Source organism: Ornithodoros turicata, chromosome 4 (genome assembly GCF_037126465.1).
Source record: "Ornithodoros turicata isolate Travis chromosome 4, ASM3712646v1, whole genome shotgun sequence".
Lineage (NCBI taxonomy): Eukaryota > Metazoa > Arthropoda > Arachnida > Ixodida > Argasidae > Ornithodoros > Ornithodoros turicata.
The window spans coordinates 66,403,682-66,425,429 of record NC_088204.1 but is presented as its reverse complement, the minus strand read 5'-3'; the positions used below and the strand labels follow the sequence as shown (position 1 = coordinate 66,425,429).

Genomic DNA, 21,748 nt, shown 5'->3' with positions numbered 1-21,748 from the left:
ATACTTATCGCCATCCAATAAAATCGCCTTTTCTGATTTTTTTTCTGTATATTTGTATCTGTATTTATTTCTGGGACGATGTAAACCAAGATGAACAAAGTACGATCAAGCACGCTGGCTGGTGTATTTGTGTGTTTGTCTGTCTTCTTGTGTTGCCCTGCCCTCAACCCCAAGGAAATGATGCCTTTTTTAATTAGACGAAGTTAGCCACAAGTTTTCTATGGGAGCATCGTGAAGCTTTCAGGGCGTGTAATACATGGAGGCCTGTCAGTATCTGAACATCTGCTAGTGTCGTCTGCTATGGTCTGAACATCGGCTACTGTCGTCTGCTATAGTGCGAACATGCCTACCAAAGTCCAGCTCGTCAATCACGTCAAATATGTATACGCGTCAAAGTTACACATACAGTATAACGTTTACTCTCGAACACGCTGGATTAACAGATTACACTGGAAGGAGGTTGGCTGGAGTACGCGATCACGATCAATTGCGCCGATGTGACAGGTGAATGAACTAATCTTGCACACTGTTATCGTGCGAGCTTGAAAGACTGGTATGAAACATGGAGCTCCAGATACGTACGTTGTTCAGCGAACTAGGAGATCACCCAGAGTATTGCCCATGTTTTTTTCTTCTAGTTTTCCTGCATAATATCCAGACCACTCATGTACAACAGCAGGTGGCCTCAGTTGTTTCGCGGTATTCAAGTGAAATGAAAAGTAAATTCGAGTTCAGTCTGTTTCATTACGAAACCATCCGACAGAACTGTATAATCTAAATCTGTCAATGCGTCAGTCCATGTAGTGGACACCCCCGAAGTCCGTAAGCAGATCTGCGCTGCATGCAGCCATATCACGTTTTAGAAACTTCAGTCAGAAAAATTGCCACCCACATTTCTTTACTTCAAGCACAAACACTTCTTGAAACCATGAATGCGTGTGCATGCCCATGCGACAGTGAATTCGTAAGAAATGTAGGAGACCATGACGAGAACGACTTTCTGTCCTTCTTAGCAGACGACAGTTGCTGATTTGAACAAACAGACCATGATACGCGAACCGAGAGACATGTTGGAGAAAAATGAAATTCAGACACACACACACACACACACAAACAAGCAAAAAACTAATTTGCATGGGTGAAGCCTGGGCAAAATCATCCACGTCTGACTGCGCGTGTTGTCCTTGAAGAAGCAGCAACCAGAGCAAGCAGCCGTAGCCAAAATGATCCGCCCGCTAAGTCTAGTGGCATGATCGGTTGAGTAACGTCCGTCTCCGGCTGGTCAAGCAGACGACATTTGGTGGCGCAGATGGTGCTTTCTGATTACGTCGTCTGCTTCCACGTGGAGGAAGAAAGCTTGACCCGCATCGGGGATATTGTAATGTTGCGCAACACAAATTAATTCAGGGAGGAGACATCACTTACTGATGGAGCGGGACGAACGGGTTACTTTTTATTTTCTCAAAAAAGAAAATGAAAATCGTCGTTTCCTTAAAGATAAGACTGTGTGGTGGCATTCGGAAACGCTACTACGCCATTAGCGGTAAGCGTAAAAAATGTGCTTCACTTCACTTACGCTTCGTTTGTTGTTTTCACTTCATTAGGCACTTGATTAGTAATGGCAAGCTTTTTTTTCTTTTCTTTTTTTTTTTTTTTTTCACATGTGAATGACTCTTATGCAGCAGTGGCAGGGCCGGCGTCCACGATCTACTAGATTATAACGACCATGTCATAATCGGCAACCCCTATGAGGAGCCCGTCCGCACGATCCGCTAGGGGCGCTACTCATCGACCCGTGAGACCTGATAGGACTGGACAATGGAAATTTGAATTTTTAACGCGCAGAAGCGGATGTACGACTACCGCAGCAGACGACAGCAACAACTCCTATGTAAACGCGTAGAATGATTATGATAATCAACTTTAGAAAGAAGCATCTCTCGTGGTACATCGACTGCTTGTACAAAAATACTAAGGTAAGCTAAAGTACAAAGTATTGCAGAAATTGAAGAAGCAGAAACCGAGCCGATAAGTAGCGCCACCGCTAGCATCCAAATGCGGCGCTGGGAAAGGGTACTTATGACATGGTCGTCATGATCTACAAGGTCGTGTCGGCGTGTATGGGAGACAATAGCCCTCCCTGAATTCGCCTAAAGGGGACACTCTTCAGAAGACAAGAATACGGGGAGTAGGAGGCACACACTTCCCACTTATCCAAACGGAGGTGAAAACATGGACGTGAAACGGAGGTGAAAACATGAAAAACTGGGAGACAGACATTTTTCCGACAGACGTCCCCCACATCTCCGAGTGGCCACGGTTTGGACTTCCCACAAATATCCGTCGTTTGTCCTCACAGGAGGTTACACGGAGAGGCCGGGACGTTACACGGACTTGCTTGCGTACGTGCTCAGGGCCCTGCATTTTCTCATTATTATTGATACTGTTTATTGAGCTGCTGCGTAAGTGGACAGATTCCTACTAGGTGTTTTTTTCTGCCATTTTGTTTCAGCTTCGGCCACTGCATCTTTCTTTCTCAGTTGCTCCTCTTTGTTTCTTTCCAGTATTTCTGCTGTGGACAATGAGCATGAAGTTTTAAAAAGCAAAGAAGCTCTTAGAACCATGAACTTAGAAAGGCAGTGCCATGCCTTTCCAAAGCGAGAACAGATACTGTATATTGCTTGTCTCGCGAGCTTTCAGAAATTCGAGAGTCCTGTTTGGCTGCGAGTCAAACTAAAGGGTGAGGTGTTTAAGTTTAATGCGATTGCGTATACCGATAACGCGGGACTGAAGAACTGCTTGGCGTATTAACTCACTTTAACGATAACGTCTGTGTTTCTTACTGCTTTTGATTTGAGGCATTTAGCTGGTTCAGCGAAAGTAGAACTCACGACGCGACACACCATGACGTGTTTATCTCTCTCATCTGATAATGTTCCCTGCAATATCCCGCCTGGGACCCTATTCGGACAATTCTTCAAACGGCCGTCACGGTACATCCTGCGGATGTACGGTTAGGGATGTTAGGGACGTCCATTCATGTAGCTCCCAAGAGATGTCCATCTAATATCTATTTCAGGACATGGACGTTGGGATCTATTTCGAACGTCCACAGGACATAGTGTTCTGTCTGGGCCCGTGCTTGCGATTCTGAATAAACCACTGGTAAGATTGTCTTCCATCCTTTTCCGTCAGAAAGAAGACGTTATGCCTTCTGCTGCGAAGATTGAACTAGTACAGCCGCAGCACACAAGGTCATCGACTAACACGACGAACCGACGTAGAAGCCAGTCGCAAAGTTGCTTCATGCTGGAAGGCCTGCATCTACAAGTGTCAGCTGAATGCATGCTGCAGCAGCTGGCAGCGTGCCTATAGTATAGCTGGACGACGCAGAACATAACTTGGGTGGTCAGCTGCGTTAACACTCCGTCAATAAAGCGTTATTATTATTGTTATCATCATCATCATTATTACCGTTGTTGTTGTTATCAAACAAAGAAGAAGCCAGTCAGCTGTCAAGAGGTTGAAATTCTTGTTGTTGAAAGTAAAAATAAATGGTAGACCACTTTTACGATTTCATAATAAACTTTTGCTTATGGCCTCCTTGATCTGCTATGACTGTGTAACCTGCTGTATAGTCCTGCTAGTCCACCGTACTCTGACGTCGGTTGAACTGAAGTTCGTCGTCCACCCGGTGGTGACACTGACAAACGGCTCAGGCCTCCGAGACTGGAAGACCGACTTCGAAAATGGCTGACATATGCTAAGGAAATGTTTAAATTTTAACTGTTGGGCAAATCGTGGCCAGATGACCAATGGCCAAAGACCAAAGACCAATGGGAAGCACCCGCGCCTGTTGAGAAGGAGAGAAGAGGAAAAGAGTAAATTGCGGTTTCCTTTTAAGGGTAACAATTCTTTACTCAAGGCTCACCACTCTTAACCCTTTTTGCTCCCGGAACATGAACTAGGGGGGCGCCGCCTCCCCCGGGAAGTCCCGCTAAGACATTGACACCAACCTTTGGGGCTCGGCGCGCCCGGGTCAAAAGAGCGAAGAGCACCAACCCCAAAAATGCATCTTGCAATTTGTAAAATATGTATCTGCACACCATCATTATCACAGTAGAAGGTGAGGCGAAGAAACACAGGGGATGACACAACACATTGCCTGAATTTCGCCCAAAGCAATCAGATCAATGAAACGAAGCAGTCGAAAAGGTACCAGCAGCTGCCTGTCGGGTGTAACGGCAGGATCTTCGGAACGCATATCCGTCGGAGCGGGTTCAACTCCTGCAGCTCGATTTCATTGACCATATTCATTATATTGCGCGCATTTCGGGTCAAACACCGAGGATTCAATGCATTTTGTTCCTTTTGCACTCAGTTTTCAAAGGCGTAATGCCTTCAGTTGTGCACATGCTCACTGTTTACGTTCTCTCTGTTTTTTCTTTTTCTTTTCTCTCTCTTCTTCCTTCCTCTTATTTCTATACCAGTTCTGCATACATCATAGGATCCCGCCAGAGTGTGTGATTCTTCAGCTTTAGTTTTGTGTTCTTCATTTTTCTTTTCCTTTTCTTTCCTTCTTTCTGCTTTCTTTTTACTTTGCCTTTTTTGTCTTCCCCTTTCACTTTTTTTTGAATAACAAGCCGACATCCATCTGGCTTACTTTTCCTTTCTTTTTTTTTTTCTTAATAAACACATCCCCCCCCCCCCCCGGGAAAATGAAAACTCTCCGCCTCTGGTTTGACTGTTGTTCGACGGAATACATGACTGAGACAGAAATTACTGCTAGCCGCAAAGGGAAAAGATAATTTCAATGCTGACACAGCAAGGATGTGTTCACAGCATGTCAAAGAGACTGATTTTGTGCCAAACGGATTCTCTATGAATTTGCGGTGCCATCAGTCTTCACATTCAAGAAGAAGAGGAACGCGTACCAACTACCAAAGGAACGCGTAGTAGTGATGCAAAACAATCGATAGGACATCGATACTGTCGATAAACTGTATATGGTTTTAGGGTAATTGACCATCGATACTTGCCGCAATCGAACCAAGCTTTTATGTTGTACCAAATGTTTCTGTTGCGCACTAAATAGTTCTTAAATGGACTCTGCTAACCTGTCTAAATATTTCATTGGATGGGACAAAAGAGCAGCGTTGGTGTTGCACTAGGTTAATTTAATTATCTCTCCCAAAGTCGAAATGACCGCGCTCCAATGCTTTTAATGCAATAAAGAATACAGTAGCACTCTTACTTCGCTTGCATTCTCCTCTTCGTCTCACCGTGTGAATAACATTGTGGAACAGCACATGTGTGCTGTACACAAGCAAGCACACGACAGGCGATAGAACAGCTGAACGTGAGTCGTGTGTATGGCTCGGGTCGGGTGCCTTAAATATGGCGGAATTACGAAGGTTTCTGTGCGCACTACAAGAGGGCGCTGGGTTTTTCATATCGTCTATTCCCTCTCTGGAAAAACCAGAAAGCGTCACTCCCTAGGAACCAATGAAAGCGCGGCCTTGAAAACAGGAATGCCGCGGCCCGGCAGGCGACTCAAAAAGGTCCGGACGGCGCCTTTCCTCCTCTGAGCACCGCGCTCTCACTCCTCCGATTAGGGAGTGATGTCCCGCCTCCGGAGCTGCTGCGGCCGCGGAACCAGCGCTGATCTTTAAAATTCGTTTTGTTTCAAATATCGAATTCTACCTATGTCAAACGGCTGCATAGATGAGTTTCCAGATGCGACCGCCCCTTTTATATCAAGGAATAAAGCCATTCCCTTTGTATTGCCACGGTCCCTTGCTATCAAGGGACCGTGGTATTGCTGTCAAGGTAACGGTATCGTTCATTGCGCGATTACAGATTTTTGCACTTCACTGACCCTTTAACCGTGTCACGCGTCATTCCATGGAATGGTCAAGTATAGCCGGAAGCTGACACACATGAGAAATGTCGTCTGATAGAGGATTATGCCGCCCGCTATTTCTTTTCTTTTCGTTACTTCAAAATCACAGACACTGTGCACTGTCATGCATCTTTACCGTAACTGATAATCCATCGTGGAATCTTGTGGTCGAAAAACATTCTAGTCAAACGCTTCGCAGGTACGCACTCAGGTTCTTGAGCTCGATCCTATTCACGTTTTCTCAGTTCCGTGCCAAGACACATCATCGTGCTACCTCTTTGTTTCAGAGCCAATGACCGCACGCGCACGGTTATTGCGAGCAGACGAAAAACCTCCGACATAATCTTCGCAACATCAACAGGGATAAACGGGCTTCGCCCCTTGTATATAATGATCAGTCTTGAAGGAAAGTTCCACATAAATGATTGGCGAACACGAAAATAGAGATTAGGAAATAGAGCGAGCAGTAGCTTCGTTTCCTTTTCTTTTTATCCAGCTCACGCAGAAATTTTTCGCGCGCGCGCGTCTTGTTTCTCTTTTGCATAGATGGCAGCACGGTCTGAGCCAAAGTGTCTCGTGTGCGAATGGCGGATGACGTGTAGGGACACCTGACGGTGTTTGCCACAACTAAGGTGTTGTTTCGTTTCTTTCATGCGCGTTGATGTGTGTTTAATCGGGGGTGCGAACCCGGTGTTCACATGTGTGAGGTCAGACTGGTTTGAGCTGTGGTATTGATTGGCGTCAGATGGAAGGATTTCATCGATTTCGAGAAGCGAGCTCAAAATATTGACAAGTGGTAAGAGCGTTTCCACCGCAGCTGCTGATAATGCGACCGGGAGTGGAGAGTGTGAAATACAGCGCTACACATAATTTAGGGGGAGGGCAGTGAAAAGTACGTTGCGGCTTTGACATAGCGAGAAGTGAACCTGCGCGTGAGGCGGTCTTGTACATCCTGTTGCCTGGTTCTCCAAAGGGAAACTGGAGGCATTGTACTGCCGAGCTCTTTGCACCGAGGTCCACGTTATTGTCCTGTTCCAGCGCTGAAGATAGAGGATTAGATGAGGAAAATGAGTATTTTCTCTCACAGTACACGCCCCCCCCCCCGCACTCTCAAAGAAGTGACGCGGTAGATATGGTACAATACCACATACCTACCTCTGCTTTTATGTGCAGAGGTACCCACGTGCCCGCTTCTTTTCTTCCTGCTATTGAGGGTTTTCCTAACCGTGGGTACTGCCAATTCCTTGCAATTCGCACGTTTAGCACGTAAACGCGAGGAATAAATTGCAAAAACCTCAAAAGCTGCATAGAGAACTTTGTACAATTCCCACAAGACTATCTCGTAGAGAAGTGCTTCAACATCCTGACTATGTTCTTTTCTTCTTTTTTTTTTTATTGAGGACATAGCAGGAATGGCTCCAAGAAAGGCCCCATCAACCACAGCCACTAAGAAACAGGCTGTTAAGAACAAAGCACAAAATAAAGGAAAAGCAAACAACACATCCACACCTCCTGGGAAGCGGGCCCCTCCTACGAAAAAGCCGTCTTCGCAAAACTCATCACGATCAAAAAAAGCACCATCGACACCACCACAGGTATCATCTGCCACTGGAAGGCCACGACAGTCTTCGAGGGTAGCCATCAAGAAGGAGCCTGCTCTGGAAGATTCCCACACTAAAAATGGATCCGTCACTACAGTACAAATCAAGAAGGAGAAAAATGTTCCATCTCCCAAGAAGCCTGCGGCAAAGGTCAAAAGAGAGATTTCAAAGGTCAAACGAGAACGGCTGCCGTCGGCAGAGAAGGACAACGAGGAGACTCCTCCAAAAAAAATGGCTTCAAATAACGCAAGAACAGCAAAAGTAAAAGGTAGCAGAAAACCAGGACAGTGCAAGTTTGTCGGTGCCCACGTTTCAGTAAGTGGTAAGTGTGATATCCTTCGTGTGGGTCCAGGGTCTGCGTGCATGGGAGTTGGAATGCATGCATGAAATCCTCAGCAGCTTCAGTAGTGCTTCTGGCACACGCTAAGATCTTCAGTTCTGGTCGTGTGCAGAGCACTGAGGAATCTCAACATTAGTGCAAGCGACCTCAGGTTGTGGTGTTGTTGCTTGGTAGGGTGGATGGCCTTGTCCATTGTTCAATACCATGAACTAGGGCAATATATCCTCGGCATTTGGCATTCTTAACTTGCAAACGTGTGCAGCAACTTGTGTTGTTGTGTCCAGTAGAGAGCCCTCCTTATGATATTGCAACTTTATGTGAATGTGAATATGTTGTGCCAGGTTAGGTGCGCATAACCAGAAGAGGATTGTTTGGAGACAAATATGCTTCCCCTCAGATGTTTTCCGAAGACTGCACATGTCTATACCTCAAAGTATGTCCTAAGTATATACGTACCACGAAACAGTCATCCTTAGGCCGCATTTGCACGACCACTTTTCTGGACTAACTCCAGCCAACGTCTTATGACAAACTTTGAGCCACTGCTGTCTCAGAGTTCTCACATACCAACACAAAAGTCTGCACTTGCATCCATTGAGAACCTCCAAAAGGTAAGGTCATGAAGAAGGAAGGAAGGGACATCACGAGTGATGACATAGGTCACATACCAATGCCTGGGTGATTTGTCAGGCTGCGACCAATTTCTGAAGTTTTTGCTCCAGGACCAGTTCCCAACAACTCATGTTGTCCTTGAGAACTACAAAGTTGGTCATGATTGGTCTAGAAAGTTGGCCCGTGCAGTTGTGGCCGTAAAGTGCTTAAGGGTTACACATCACCTTATACGAGGGGCGTTCAAGTCAAACCGGGACTTTCTGTCTCCTGAGTGTGCAAATGGCTCGCGCTACTTCTTTTTCATCATTTTCACACGCGACAGGCCTCCGCATTCACCATGTAGTGGTCGAAAGTTTGTGCAAAACAGAAGACACGTGCTGGACAAGATGGCCGACAACGAGGTGAGCGCGCACATCGAACAGGGAATTGTCACGAAGTTTCTCGTCAATGAAGGCGTAAAGTCATCTGAAATTCACAGAAGACTTCAGGCTCAGTATGCCACGATACACTTAGCCGCAGCAAAGCGTTTGAGTGGTGCAAATGGTTCCGAGACGGCTGTACATCAGTGCAGGACGATCCCGGCCGAGGCGGCTCACACCCAGCGTCAGAGTTCCTGAGAACATCCAACTTGTGGAGCGCCTGATCCTCAAGGACCGACGGATAACATGTCTCGAACTGGCTCGAAAGACGGACCTTTCTGTGGAAACGTTGAAGACTATCATTCATGGACACCTCCAGTTTCGTAAAGCCGGCCCTCATCACCAAAGGAGTCCTCCTACAAGACAATGCACGCCCTCATACCGTGCATCACACGACACGCACCTTACAGGAACTTGGCTGGGAGTTGCTGCCACATCCCCCTTACAGTCCAGACCTCGTCCCCAGCGATTTCCATCTCTTCGGTCCACTGAAGGCGTTCCTTGGGGGCCGCCACTTCAGCTGCGACGACGATGTCAAGAATGCGGTCCGATCATGGCTGCTACGCGCCGGTAAGGATTTCTACGTTGCTGGCATCCAAGCCCTCGTGAAACGCTGGGACAAGTGCAGTGCAGCTGGAGATTACGTTGAAAAATAAAACTAATTTCTCGCCTGTAAGTTCATTTTACTTTTGCGAAAAATGAAAAGTCCCAGTTTGACTTGAACGCCCCTTGTAGAACCGTATGATGCTGCAGAACGGCAGACATTTTGGTGCTGGCAAAAACCGGCGAGCGAGATACACAGAGACAACGCTTCACAGGCTCTTCCACGATGGCAAGCATAATAGGATGCCGAATAGGTTCCTCACTTCTTGTGGAAAGAGTGGTGAAGCATGACGGTTCTTATGATCGAGGGTTCCGGAGTTCCAAGGGTTTAGCAGAAGACTGTCCGAGATGTCTTGAGGGGGCCGTCATGTGATTATTTTGAAAGGAGTGAGTGTCGACTCCGAGGAGGTGAGGACATAACAATAACCCTTTCATCCTGCCAGGAACATTTTGAAGTTTGGGACCATATGTGAGTGTTGTTGATTCTTTACTGTTACTGACACCTGAGGTCTCCTGGGCTTCAAGCTGGTCCGTACACATGCTTGCTAGCAATGCTTCTGCTTGCATGCTTCTTCTGCAATGATATAACATCAATGATAGATGGCAGAACACCCATGTAACCTAACCCAGTAGCAGGGATCCTGGGCTCTGAAAGATAGCAGTTGACGAAGAGAGTTCAGCCACCAGCACTCACTGATTTTTCATCAACTGCCATCTTTCAGATCATTGCTTGGGCGCTGGTGAGGTTTAAGTGTTGTGTTTATCTTAATTGTTTGTTCAGCCTCTTCAATTTCCACTTTTCTAGAATATCCCATGAATTGTTAGAGACAACACCAGCCAATTTTGTTATGCTTTAGCTGATGCTCTAACCATAAAAGAAGAGGGACATCGACTGGAGGGACTCATCATATGCGTTGTTCCCATGGCTAACACCTTGCCGATCATACACGAGTAATATACTACCAATACATGAGTTGTCATTTAGTATAGGAGAATATTGCCACCAGTGGACAATACCCATAGAGGCACACAAAAAATAGGATACACAAGATAAGAGGCAAGGCAATTCGTATTGTGGGGTTTCTAAGGTTGATGCCCTTTTCCTATCCTAAAGCCAGAAAGAGCTGAGCTAGTTGAGGCCAACTGGTTTGTGGACTAACGTTCGGCAGCCCTATCACAAGCATACCGGAATTTAGGGACCGTGCCACAGCGCTATCGCAGCACCAGAGTAAAATTTCTTCCTCCACTTGCTTCTCTAGCTGGAAGGTCGGTTCGCTGTGACGTCCGATGATCGGGAACTGATTTCCATGAAGATGTCTGACGGACAAGGGGCTCAACAACGACTAGGTTTATTTACACTTCTGTACAACACCAATTTACAACATACTGCTACAAAACTCTCCGGGCTGGAGGTAAAATTCACATGGGTCCCAGACCTTTGGCAAGTTTTTCTCTCCCTCTCTTCGGGCTCCGACACCTCCTTAAAAGGGTGACAACCTGGACCACAACCTTAACCCAGGACCACCAATCGGACTGCCCGGGTTCAAAGTGTTGCAACTCACAATTGGATTGTTTTAAAATCTTTGACAGGAGTGTCACCTCTTAACCCCGCCCTCTAACGTTGAGCAGTGCAAGGTCCAGGCGTCCTTCTCCCTGATTTAGTGCCGGGGCTAATGAGGTTTTCCTCGAACTCTCGCACTTCGTGCTTTCGAGCGTCCAGTGTCGATGTTGCGAACCTTACAACCAGAATCCACTTGGATTGTAACCCACAAACTCCTACAAATTGAAGCAACATGTTTTGCCTATCGTAAAAGGAGATCATATGAAGATATGTAAAAGTGGAAAATGGAGGGATCCGATGATCGCAGATTTTAGGCAGAAGCTTAGGGTTGGGAGACGTTGATATTTCGAACAAAGACTGTTCCTGCTGAGCCCAGCAGAATGCTGCCCAGCTCCAATTATATGAAGTCTGTACATTTTGGCTACCTTACCAGTGGACACCTGCAACTTCAGCATTTGTTTTGTCATTTAGATCAGACTTCAAGAATTTGCTGGTCTGATGCATCTTTTTGTATAAGAGGAATAGTGCACATGCAATTTACATTGCTCAGAATTATGGCTTTTGGAAATGCATCAGCAACAAACTAAGATGAGAGAGCACTTGCCACAGTTGCCTTTCGCTGCTTTTCTCCATAGTCTGGGCATTAGTCCCAGTAGAAGTAATGGGTGACTTTTTTATGGTTCCACAGTTCTTTTAGAAGCTCCATCTCAAGTGTTTAGCTTAGAGCCCTGCACAGGCCACGGGCCCGGCCCGCAGGCAGGGCCGAGTTGATTATTGACTGTGTGCCATCACCGCAGACCGGGCCTGCCCCAGGCCCGGGCCGACAAAAGATGCCAGCACGGCGGGCCGGGCCCGGGTCGACAAATAAGTTTCCGAGAGTCAGGCTTGACAAGGTCACGCAGCTAATTACACGCACTGGAGGACTATTAGTTGATATCATCACGCGCCTGTGTCATTCCTGTGCATATATTTGCAAAAACAAGTAAAGGACACTGCATTACGCATATGATACAACCCTCTAGAACCTTCTTAAAGCGACTTCACATTCCTCCTGACTCCTCACATAACCCACAATCACGTTCATATAGCTTGGTGAGAGGGGCAGGGATTGGGAGAAGGAGTTTGTCGACAACACCCTATTCTTCCACAAAAAATTGGTAGTGCAACGATAATGTGCATGCCCACGTGCGTTCTGGACTGAATTTAGTCTCGTGCTATTGTGGTGTTAAACCCACAGTTCTTGTATGTTGGTGGCAGTGTCTGCTCTTATCAATTTACTTATAAATATGTTTGATAAGCGCTAGAAACGCATTCGTCACGGCTGGAAATACTGGGCTGGGATCTACGGGCTGAGTCATCGGGCCGGGCCACTTTTCGATGCGCCCGGGCCAGGTCGGCCTGGAAAAGTCGGCCCATGCAGGGCTCTAGTTTAGCTGCATCATCACCTTGTCTTGTAGCTCCTTGCTTTTGTGTATCCTTCATCTTTGTCAGTCACAGCATCTGCAATCTTTGCCAGACATAGCTATTGCCAGACTATGGTTACCCATGCCTCGGTGAACGTGGAACACAACTGCGGTGATAAATCTACAGGCTGTAGCTTGGTTCCAAGCATGTGGGTCACTGTTGTATCCCACCAAGGCACTTGTATCCGCTTGCTTAGCGGAACCTTGGGCGTCAGAGTCAAGGTCGAGGTACCGGATCCCCTGGACTCGCAGGCACGTGATGAGGATGGAAGACCAGTTTTGATGCGTTCCACACTCGCTTGTCTCCTAGCAGAAATGAGTTGGTTCCGCACTTCTTTCGAACCTTGAGGGGTTTAGAGTACCTGGGCATGGCTTTGCCCCTGTCCTTGAGCTTGATTCTGACAAAATCGCCAGGCTAAAAAATTGGAGTCTTTGCATTTCGGCGCTCATCTGTGTAACGTTTCGTATAACGCTGACGAGCTTCCACTCGTTTGCGAAGATATTTGGCATGGCCAGCTGCACTTGATCTTTCAGGGTCCGGTTGAACCTTTCTATCAGGCCGTTAGCCTGTGGGTAGTATGCAGACGAAAAGGACTGCTTGATGCCACGGTCCTTTAGGAACTGCTTGAAAATGAAGGAAGTAAACTGTGGTCCGTGGGTCGGCACCAGTTCCTCGGGTAGACCCTCCCGGTGGCCGAGTGGGCTAAGGAGTCCGCTCGTTGGTGGTAACCAAGGTTGTGCTGTAGACTGGGAGGTGGTGGGTTCGGATCCTACCACCGGCTGTGCTGTCTGAGGTTTTCCCTGGGTTTTCCTGAAGACTTTCCAGACGAATGTCGGCACAGTTCCCCTTGAAGTCGGCCCAGGATGCATAGTAATCCCCCTGTCCCCCACTCCTTCCTGCTGTCCTCTCTCTGTCTGTCCACGTCTATACGCCGCTCATAGCCACAGTTGCTTCGCGGCGCTAACACGCAATAAAAAAAAAGACCCTCCCGGCTAAATACCTGTCTGAGGAAGGTGATGATGGCCTGTGACGTCACGGTGCCGATGAACACAACCTTCGGCCAGCGACTGTAGTAATCCATCAAAGAAATGGCGAATCTTGATCCTTGAGGAGCTCTCTGAAACGGACCAACAATATCGATGGCAAGCTTCAGCCAAAGTTTCTTGGGAAATGGTACCGGCCGCAACGGTGTAGGTGACTGCTTCGCGGACTTGTCTGCCACCTGTCAGATTCCGCACTTTTTCGCATAGCCCTCAACTTCACGGTCGATGCCTCTCCACCAATAGGCATCTCTTATGCGCTGCTTGGTTCTGACGATTCCCGGGTGAGACTTGTGTGCCTGAGATATGATTATTTCAGTTAGTATCCTGGGCACCACCAATTTCTCTCCCCGGAACAACATGCCATCGACGATAGATAAATCTTCCTGAATTTAATAGAAGGGAACCATTTCTTCTGCCACGCGTCGTTTTGGAGGCCGTGACGTTGTGACGTATTCCATGACCTTCTGCAGAATTGCATCTTTTTGTAACGCTTGCTATAGATCTTCCTCGTTCAGACACGTCGTTACCCAGGAGACTACTTCCTCGTCGAATTCAGTCTCTTCATTAGTGGACGGTGGCGCTCTTGATAATGCGTCGGCAATGACGTTTTTCGCTCCCTTTCTGATATTCCACGGTGAAGTTGTAGTTCAGGAGTCTTGCCGTCCATCGGAGAATATGCAAAGGTCGCTGCCCTGACCCTCGTGTTGACAGCAGAGCCACGAGTGCCTGGTGGTCAGTCATGAGCGTAAACCGCCTGCCTCATAAGTAGACATGCCACAGCTCACAGGCCCAAAGACAGGCCAGCACTTCTCGTTCTCCTGCAGAGTGCTCGAGCCCTCTACCTTCAACTGATCTGCAGGAACAGTAGCGCACCCACTTTCTATGGTCTACCCAAAATCCACAAACCCGGCATACCCCTCCGACCCATTGCTCTCAGAGCGCTTCAGCGCTCTGAGCACTGGCCAACTACGTGCACAAGGTCTTGTCCCCCCTAACTGGCAGGACGAAAACCTTTGTACGCAATTCCAGTGATTTCGTGGAACGCGTCTCATCCATATCTGTCAGCTCCGAGGAGTGTTTGGTTTCTTTTGATGTGGTGTCGCTCTTTACAAACGTGCCCGTACCACATGCTGTGGCTGCCACAAGAGCCGCCCTCCAAAAAGAAACCAATTTCAACACAAGGGCTAACCTCAACATCGACGAACTGTGCCACCTCCTTAAGTTTTGTCTTTGCGCCACGTACTTTACATTCAAAGAAAACTTTCAGAAGCAGACCTCCGGTACAGCCACGGGTGCCTCGATATCCGTAACAGCTGCAAACCTCACAATGGAGTCCATAGAAGAAAGAGCTTTACAGTCATCGGACATAAGACCAAAGGTATTTCTACGATACGTGCACGACTGCTTCGCCATCTTAAAGAAAATGGACGTTGATAGGTTCTTGTCGCACTTACTTCAACGGCATCGAGCCATTGATACAGTTCACCCTCGAGTACGAGAAAGACAGCACTTTACCATTCCTCGATATCCTTGTGAAGAGACAAGGAACGCACCTCAAGTTCACTGTGTACCGAAAGCCGACGCACAGCGGACAGTACCTACAATTTTATTCCCACCACCCGATGAGCCATAAGACGTCTGTCGTATCATCGCTTCTGTCAAGAGCGCGCAAAGTTTGTTGATCCGAGGCAGACAGGAGGAAGCAGCAATACGGAAAGACTTGCAAAAGAATGGCTATACGAAGAGCTTCATACGCAGGGTCGCCCGCCGCCAGTATTGTGACATCCGTCACCGCCCGCCTCGGACGGACAACTCTGTCGTCCCCTACGTAAAGGCAGACTTGTACACGTTACTGAAAAAAGGTAATTGATTACAGTTACCTTTACCCTGTACAAAAAAGTGATTTTTTACCGTTACAAATTACTCACCGGAAAAAGTAATGATGTAACGTCTAGAAAAGTAACACGTTACTTTGCCAATTACTTTCTATATCTGAGAGGAAAAGTACAAACAGCAGTGTCTGAGCGTATACTGCAGGCTGCAAGGCACCGAGAAGTTGCATGAGTTAAAGTCCAAAGCTGACAGGTTTTTTTCTTGAGGGAGGCACAGCGGGCAATTGAACAATATGTTTATCTCTCCTTTCCCTCCACCGCTCTGAACATGCCAGGTAGCTGAGTCCACGGCAGTAAGTCACTGCAAATCGTCGACATCGTTGAGACATCGACAGTATTCCGCAGAAGACTTATAGGAGCTCATGAATGCACAAGAGCCGCAATAGGTTATCGGGGTAGAGAGTTCTGTGTTCTGTGCATCTCGCATAGTGAGAGAAGACAAAAGCGTCCCAACCTGGGCTCCCAGAAATGATTCATCAGGTTCATGATACAGCCGTGCGGAGCATTGTGGCAATTGACCTCGGGTAAGAAATTGTTGGGGAGAAACTCCTGCAGCTAAGACGGCTGTCTTGGAATTTGCGGAGTGCAGTTAGTTTTGTCTTCCCCAGCAACGTGCATACTTTGGTCTCAAAGTAATCGATCACATGGTAATTGATTACTGAAATTGTAATTGAATTACCCAAAAATTACTTGATGAGAAAAGTAATCGATTATGTTACAAATTACTCAAAAATGTAATTGATTACTTGTAACGCAATTACCCGTTACACGTTACGTACAAGTCTGCGTAAAGGGAATTAGTGAAGCCTTGGCACGTGTACTGAGGAAAGAAGGAATTCACGTCGCCCACAAACCCGTATCTACTATTGGCCACCGCATCCCACGCCTGAAGGACGGACTTCCCAGAACAAAAGCCCAAGGGGCTGTGTACAAAATCTCTTGCTCTATGTGCAACGCCGCTTACATTGGCGAAACAAAGAACTTTCAGGAGAGACTTCAACAACGCAAGAACGGCGTACGTAAATCCGATGTAGAACGGAGCGCCCTGGCCGAACATTGAGGATCTGGCCTTTGCGAACGCCTATATCATTGATCTAGAGACTAATCTGACAAGGAGACCCTTCTTGGAATCCTGGCATATCCAGCTAACCCCGGGAAACATCAACAAATCCATTGGGACATTACCTACGGCTTACGTCAACGGCCTGCGACATGTCGTCCACATTAGTGTTAGTATGTTGTGCAGGATTCAGCACGAAACGAAATGCTTACTAGAGCACTAGGCAACCATCATAGGACCCTGTCGTTAACTGGGAGGATGACAGCGTCCTCAATACTCTCTCAACGTACCACATCACACCTTACGTTTCACATGGCCTACAAGGCCTCATGCTTCAACCTTTACTCATCATTCTTTTTGGCCGTGCCTTTCCACACAAGGTGGAAGTTGTAGACATTTCCAAGTGCCTACATGCCTGACATGAGAAGAGGCAGAGAACATAATGCATCCTGTTGAGCTTCATGTGATAGAAGATACTCCTCCTGAGCATTTGTGCACATAGAGCATCTGGATGTAGGAGCTAACATCTGTAGGTTTTCATTCCTGACTCCATTACCAGCAAATCATGCTATGTCCTGGTCACTTTGAATGCTGAATGATCTCTTCTCTTTTTTTCTGTTAACATTGGCATTTCTAATATCACCTCGTGAGGAGGCACTGTCTGAAGGTCATGTACACTCATAAGGAAACACATTGGCTCTCACTTATTTCATGTCGCTACACTGCAGCACTCAGACAGGACGAAGGGGTGTTAAAACAAGGAGACAAACGTATCTGCAGACTCTCACTGATAGGAATTTCATTTGCACAGGCATATTTAAACAATCACAAGAATGATAGGTGGCGCACTAGCTACACAAAATTTCCTTCCCTTAGTGTGGCCCACGTGGGTCCCCAAGGTCAACCCCACACTCCATGTTTAGAAAATCCTTTTCTAGGTCAGTCAATGCAAGGGACGGGGTGCTGATACAATGCATCCTTTTTCTGTAAATACAGAAATACAGTATAATCGGGGAATGCATTTCTCTTTGTCTACTTCCAGGTGGTCTAGAACATGCAGTGACACGTGCAGTTGAGCTTGGAGCCCAATCATTTGGCCTGTTTCTTCGCTCACAGCGCCAGTGGGCCTGCAAACCTCTCACTCAGGAGACTGCAAATCGATTTCGTGATGCCTGCCACGAGTACAACTTTGCTCCGCACCAGATCTTGCCACACGGTTCTTACTTGCTCAACTGCGGCTCCTCTGACCCAGAAGTGTTGCAGAAAAGTCGGGCAACTCTGGTGGATGAGCTCAAGAGATGCGAGATGCTTGGCCTCGTCTATTATAACTTCCATCCTGGTGCGTTTTAGAAGCAGCGATGTTCGGCACGTTAGATGTTAGAAGCAACATGTTTTTCAGTACAACCGACATGCCCTTCTAATCCTGTCTTTACCATTAGCAGTTTGGGTACATGCAGTACTAGCTACAGGGATATCAGTACATTAATTATACATTGTGATTATATTAGCACATACAGTGGAGAAGGACACAAAGGAAGCACGAATTGTCACTTTTCTTCATTGTCTTTTTTTTTCCTTCAAATTATTTGTTCTGTAACCAAGCTTCTTGCTCCTACTTGCTGAGAACCCAACCAATCGAGTCACCAATTACACAAGTACTTTAAACTGAACAATATCATAGTTGGGAACCACTCTAGGCCTTACTGCATGCCCCCTTGAAGTGTGCCGAACTTCTCGAATATGGGCATAAGGTCTGCCAGACGTTGTTTAGCAGTTGCCACTACTGCAGCTTTCTTCTTCTGCGGCCTTCCATAGCTACTAACTACCTTAGCTTTTCTATGCTACAGGCTCAACATGCGGTGCCATCTCAGTAGAAGAGTGCATCGACCGCATCGCTGAGAGCATCAACCTTGCCCACAAGGAAACCTCATATGTAATTGCAGGTTTGTACAACCATTTTCCATGTGTATATGACACCTCTCATAGTTTGGGGAATGCTTGCATTACAATGAAACGTTACAAAAAATCCCAGTCGTGGAGAACATGTGCAGGCAGGGCCACACCGTCGGTGGTGACTTCCGAGAGCTGAAGGCCATCATTGACAGAGTCAAAGACAAGTCTCGTATCGGAGTTTGCTTGGACACGTGCCACGCATTTGCGGCAGGTTTGTGTGCATGCATATTTTTAGGCACCTTGTTTTGTGTTGGATAATGTGTAATACAAATGTTGATTCCGTGCCAGGCTACGACCTGTCGAAAGAAGAGGGCTTCGAAGAAATGATGTCGGACTTTGACACAATCATTGGACTGCCGTACCTGAAAGCCTTGCATTTAAATGACTCAAAAGGTCTGTCTGTCTGTTGATTCATGTCAGAGTACTGTGGCCAAGCAACATCGAACATGTGTACCATAATTTTGTGACAGACGAGAAGGAAAAGAAACATGGGATAGCACAGGCAAACATCTTTATGCAGTCACAATTAATGAATGAGCAGCTGAGTAGTAAACAAATCAGTCATCAACTTGTGCGTACAGCACCCATGCTGGCTACTCAACAATTATCAGTAGATTGTGATGCTGCCACTGCCAACAAGTGCCAAAATAACGTGTGCAGTACTCAACCGTGAAAACCAGTCCGTGCCAGCCAGGCCGTCGCAATGTCCTGTCTAATGAGGGTGCATCATACTCGGAGAGAGGGGTTCTGCTTGTATCAGCTGCATAAAACACCATCTGTGGAGTACACAGCTAATGTTCAATGGAGCCTTCAAGGCCACAGGCACCACACACACGTCCATTACTTGTGCCGTATCTGTCGATGCTGAAACGTGAGGCATGCGTTCGCCTGGCCTTAGTTTTTGCAATGTTTCATATCATGTGTATGCCCCAGAAAAAGAAGTGGTTTGCATACCACTGATTTTGTTCTGCCTGTCTATACAATACATCCTGTGCCTGTTTCTCCCACTCTAACCTACCAAGATTGTATGTGGCACTATTCCCTACACAGTTAACATAAAGGTTATACCTGAGGTTGTTAAACACGATTTCTTGCAAGTACTTGTAACTCGAGACCATATTTAAAAGTGTTCCGTGTGATGTGTGCTGTAAGTAGAGGGGGCTTGGTTTTTTGGTTACACACACTTGTAAACTTTGTTTTTTGAAGCGATGGCTTTGTAGGGCCCACCAATGTTTATAGCCATTTAGCAGTGATGGCCAGTAGTTAAACTACTAATTAAACGACCTGATTGTAGTTAAAAAGTAGTTATCAACTACTTGCAGAAATGTAGTGTGCAACTACTAGCTAAACTACTATTCCAAGTAGTTAACTACAGTAGTTAGGTTACTGCAGGCGCCAACTACTTCCGATTTTGCCGCAAGTTTTACGGCACGATTGTGCTTCCGACTTTTACCTTGAGCTGCTTGTTTGATGAGAATGGAGGTGCAGAGCAATCGTGCTGTGCATGTGTACTAAATCTTCACTTTTGTTACTGCTTGCGATTCATATTTAGGTGTCCAAGAGCACTATAGAATGGGATTGGTGTTGATGGACAACGTTAAGTACTTAGAGATGTAGTTAAAATACATTGCAGTAGTTAAAGAAGTAGTTTTAACTACCTCCCCTGAAAAGTAGTTGAACTACTAGTTAAACTACTCTATCGCGAAGTAGTTAGTAGTAATAGTTAAACTACTGTAGAAGTAGTTAGTGGCCACCACTGCCATTTAGATCTGCCCGTAACAGTTGTGAAGAGAGAGAAAAGAAGTAAGAAGTGCCCGGAGATTGGCATTGAAAGGTGAAAGGGCCCGACCTCCCTTTGATTTACCTCCCCGAGCCCGGCCTGACACCTGCATACTTGGCCCTGGCCCGAAAAATTCTAAGTTTCTCGGCCCAAACTCGGCCCGAGCTCTTCATAGGCTACCCGGCCCGGCCCATTGTGTCAGGCTGTAAAATTTGACCGTGGCTAACTAAGAGAGGGGTAACACGGGCTCGAGTCCGACCTAGGCCTGGCCCGGGTCCATAATGGTCAAGCCCAGCCCAGGCCCGCAGAAAGAAAGCTTTACCCGGCCCGGCCCACGAGCTGGGCTGGGCTCGGGTAAGTCCGAGCCCATGCAGCGCACTATTCTTCAGTAGTGTTCACTTATGGTTCATCATCTAAATGGCAAAGACAGCTTATGTTCTTTTTCCTGCAGGCAAGTTAGGATCACACCTCGACCGTCACGAGAACATCGGAAAAGGTTCTATTGGACTGGAGGGGTTTCGTCGAATCATGAACGACCCAAGGCTGGACCACCTCCCCATGATCCTGGAGACTCCAGAGATGGATTACGCCAAGGAAATCGTCCTCCTCTACAGCTTGTATTCTTAGCACCAGTGCTTACTGCTGCAAGCTTTGTTCACCGAACGTTGGCATAGTTTGTCACCAGAGTGATCAACTTTTAACGTGACAATGTGCATGAACCCACAGTTAATGACACAAACTCAACTTAGAGAACATATTGCATCACAATTTGACTTTGCAGTGATGTGACCTTTGTTATCTATATGGGTATAGATGTTAATGCTTATCAGGTTTTATTTTTGCCATCGTCGTAACGTTTCCTTTGCGGTGATATGTTGCGTTGAAGACGGAAGGAATTGTGTTGGGTGCCTGTGCACATGACGTAGTGTTTAGTTGAAGGTTAGCAGCTACCTTGTTTTATACTCATCTCAGGGCTTCGATCGATCTCACGTGATTACAGAAATTGTAATTGATAAATGTAATATAATATACATAAACTGTGTGCATGATCAATTTTGTGATACTTTGAGGCTTTCTTTGATCTTATGAAGCCTCACAAGAGCTCAGCATATTTTGAAGGAAAGGTAATGGAAACTTTCTTTAGTATGCAGAGCTTTCTACCACATCTGACCTACCTTGACATGCATGCCACATAGTGTGGCACTGCTGTTAACTTGCCCTGATCTCCTGGAGTCTGAGTTAGGTGACGTTGGCAAAGGTACGTTGATGGGATCATGTGGACAGCACTCCCAGACATAAAAAAGAAGTGTGGTTTGTATTTGTTTCAGCTGTTCCATCGTTAGGGGTTTTGAAAGTAATCCTTGCCACTCGAAGCAAAATAAAGATTGATCCTCTCACAAGAGCCTGCTTGGTCTTTGTTTGAATAGAATGCAAACTGCAAAGCCTGTATACTTTGTGTCACAAGCACAGTTCTACTGGCACAAAATGAAACTGGATCATTTGTTGGTACAGGGATTT

General features: G+C 46.6%; 1 protein-coding gene across 3 annotated transcripts; it reads left to right on the top strand.

The window, feature by feature from the left end:
• Window positions 1-6,540: 6,540 nt before the first annotated feature.
• LOC135391742 (probable endonuclease 4) lies at window positions 6,541-21,632 on the top strand. 3 transcript variants are annotated; one of them, XM_064622164.1, is made up of 7 exons: window positions 6,541-6,698; window positions 7,313-7,825; window positions 17,540-17,836; window positions 18,345-18,440; window positions 18,530-18,661; window positions 18,739-18,843; window positions 20,682-21,632. In XM_064622164.1, the coding sequence occupies exons 2-7, from the start codon at window positions 7,315-7,317 to the stop codon at window positions 20,855-20,857; spliced, it is 1,317 nt and encodes a 438-aa protein (XP_064478234.1). In that variant the 5' UTR covers window positions 6,541-6,698; window positions 7,313-7,314; the 3' UTR covers window positions 20,858-21,632. The 3 variants fall into 3 exon arrangements, with proteins under 3 accessions (XP_064478234.1, XP_064478233.1, XP_064478232.1); XM_064622163.1 differs by having other exon boundaries at window positions 7,310-7,825; XM_064622162.1 differs by having other exon boundaries at window positions 7,303-7,825.
• The last annotated feature ends 116 nt before the right edge of the window (window positions 21,633-21,748 follow it).

What these genes read in the sequence shown, in the direction of transcription:
- LOC135391742 (XM_064622164.1), top strand. Translation starts at nt 7,315, where the DNA reads ATGGCTCCAAGAAAGGCCCCATCAACCACAGCCACTAAGAAACAGGCT. An exon ending in AACCTCATATGTAATTGCAG is followed by an intron (nt 18,441 to 18,529) that starts GTTTGTACAACC and finishes AAAAAATCCCAG; the next exon opens with TCGTGGAGAACATGTGCAGG. An exon ending in GCATTTAAATGACTCAAAAG is followed by an intron (nt 18,844 to 20,681) that starts GTCTGTCTGTCT and finishes TTTTTCCTGCAG; the next exon opens with GCAAGTTAGGATCACACCTC.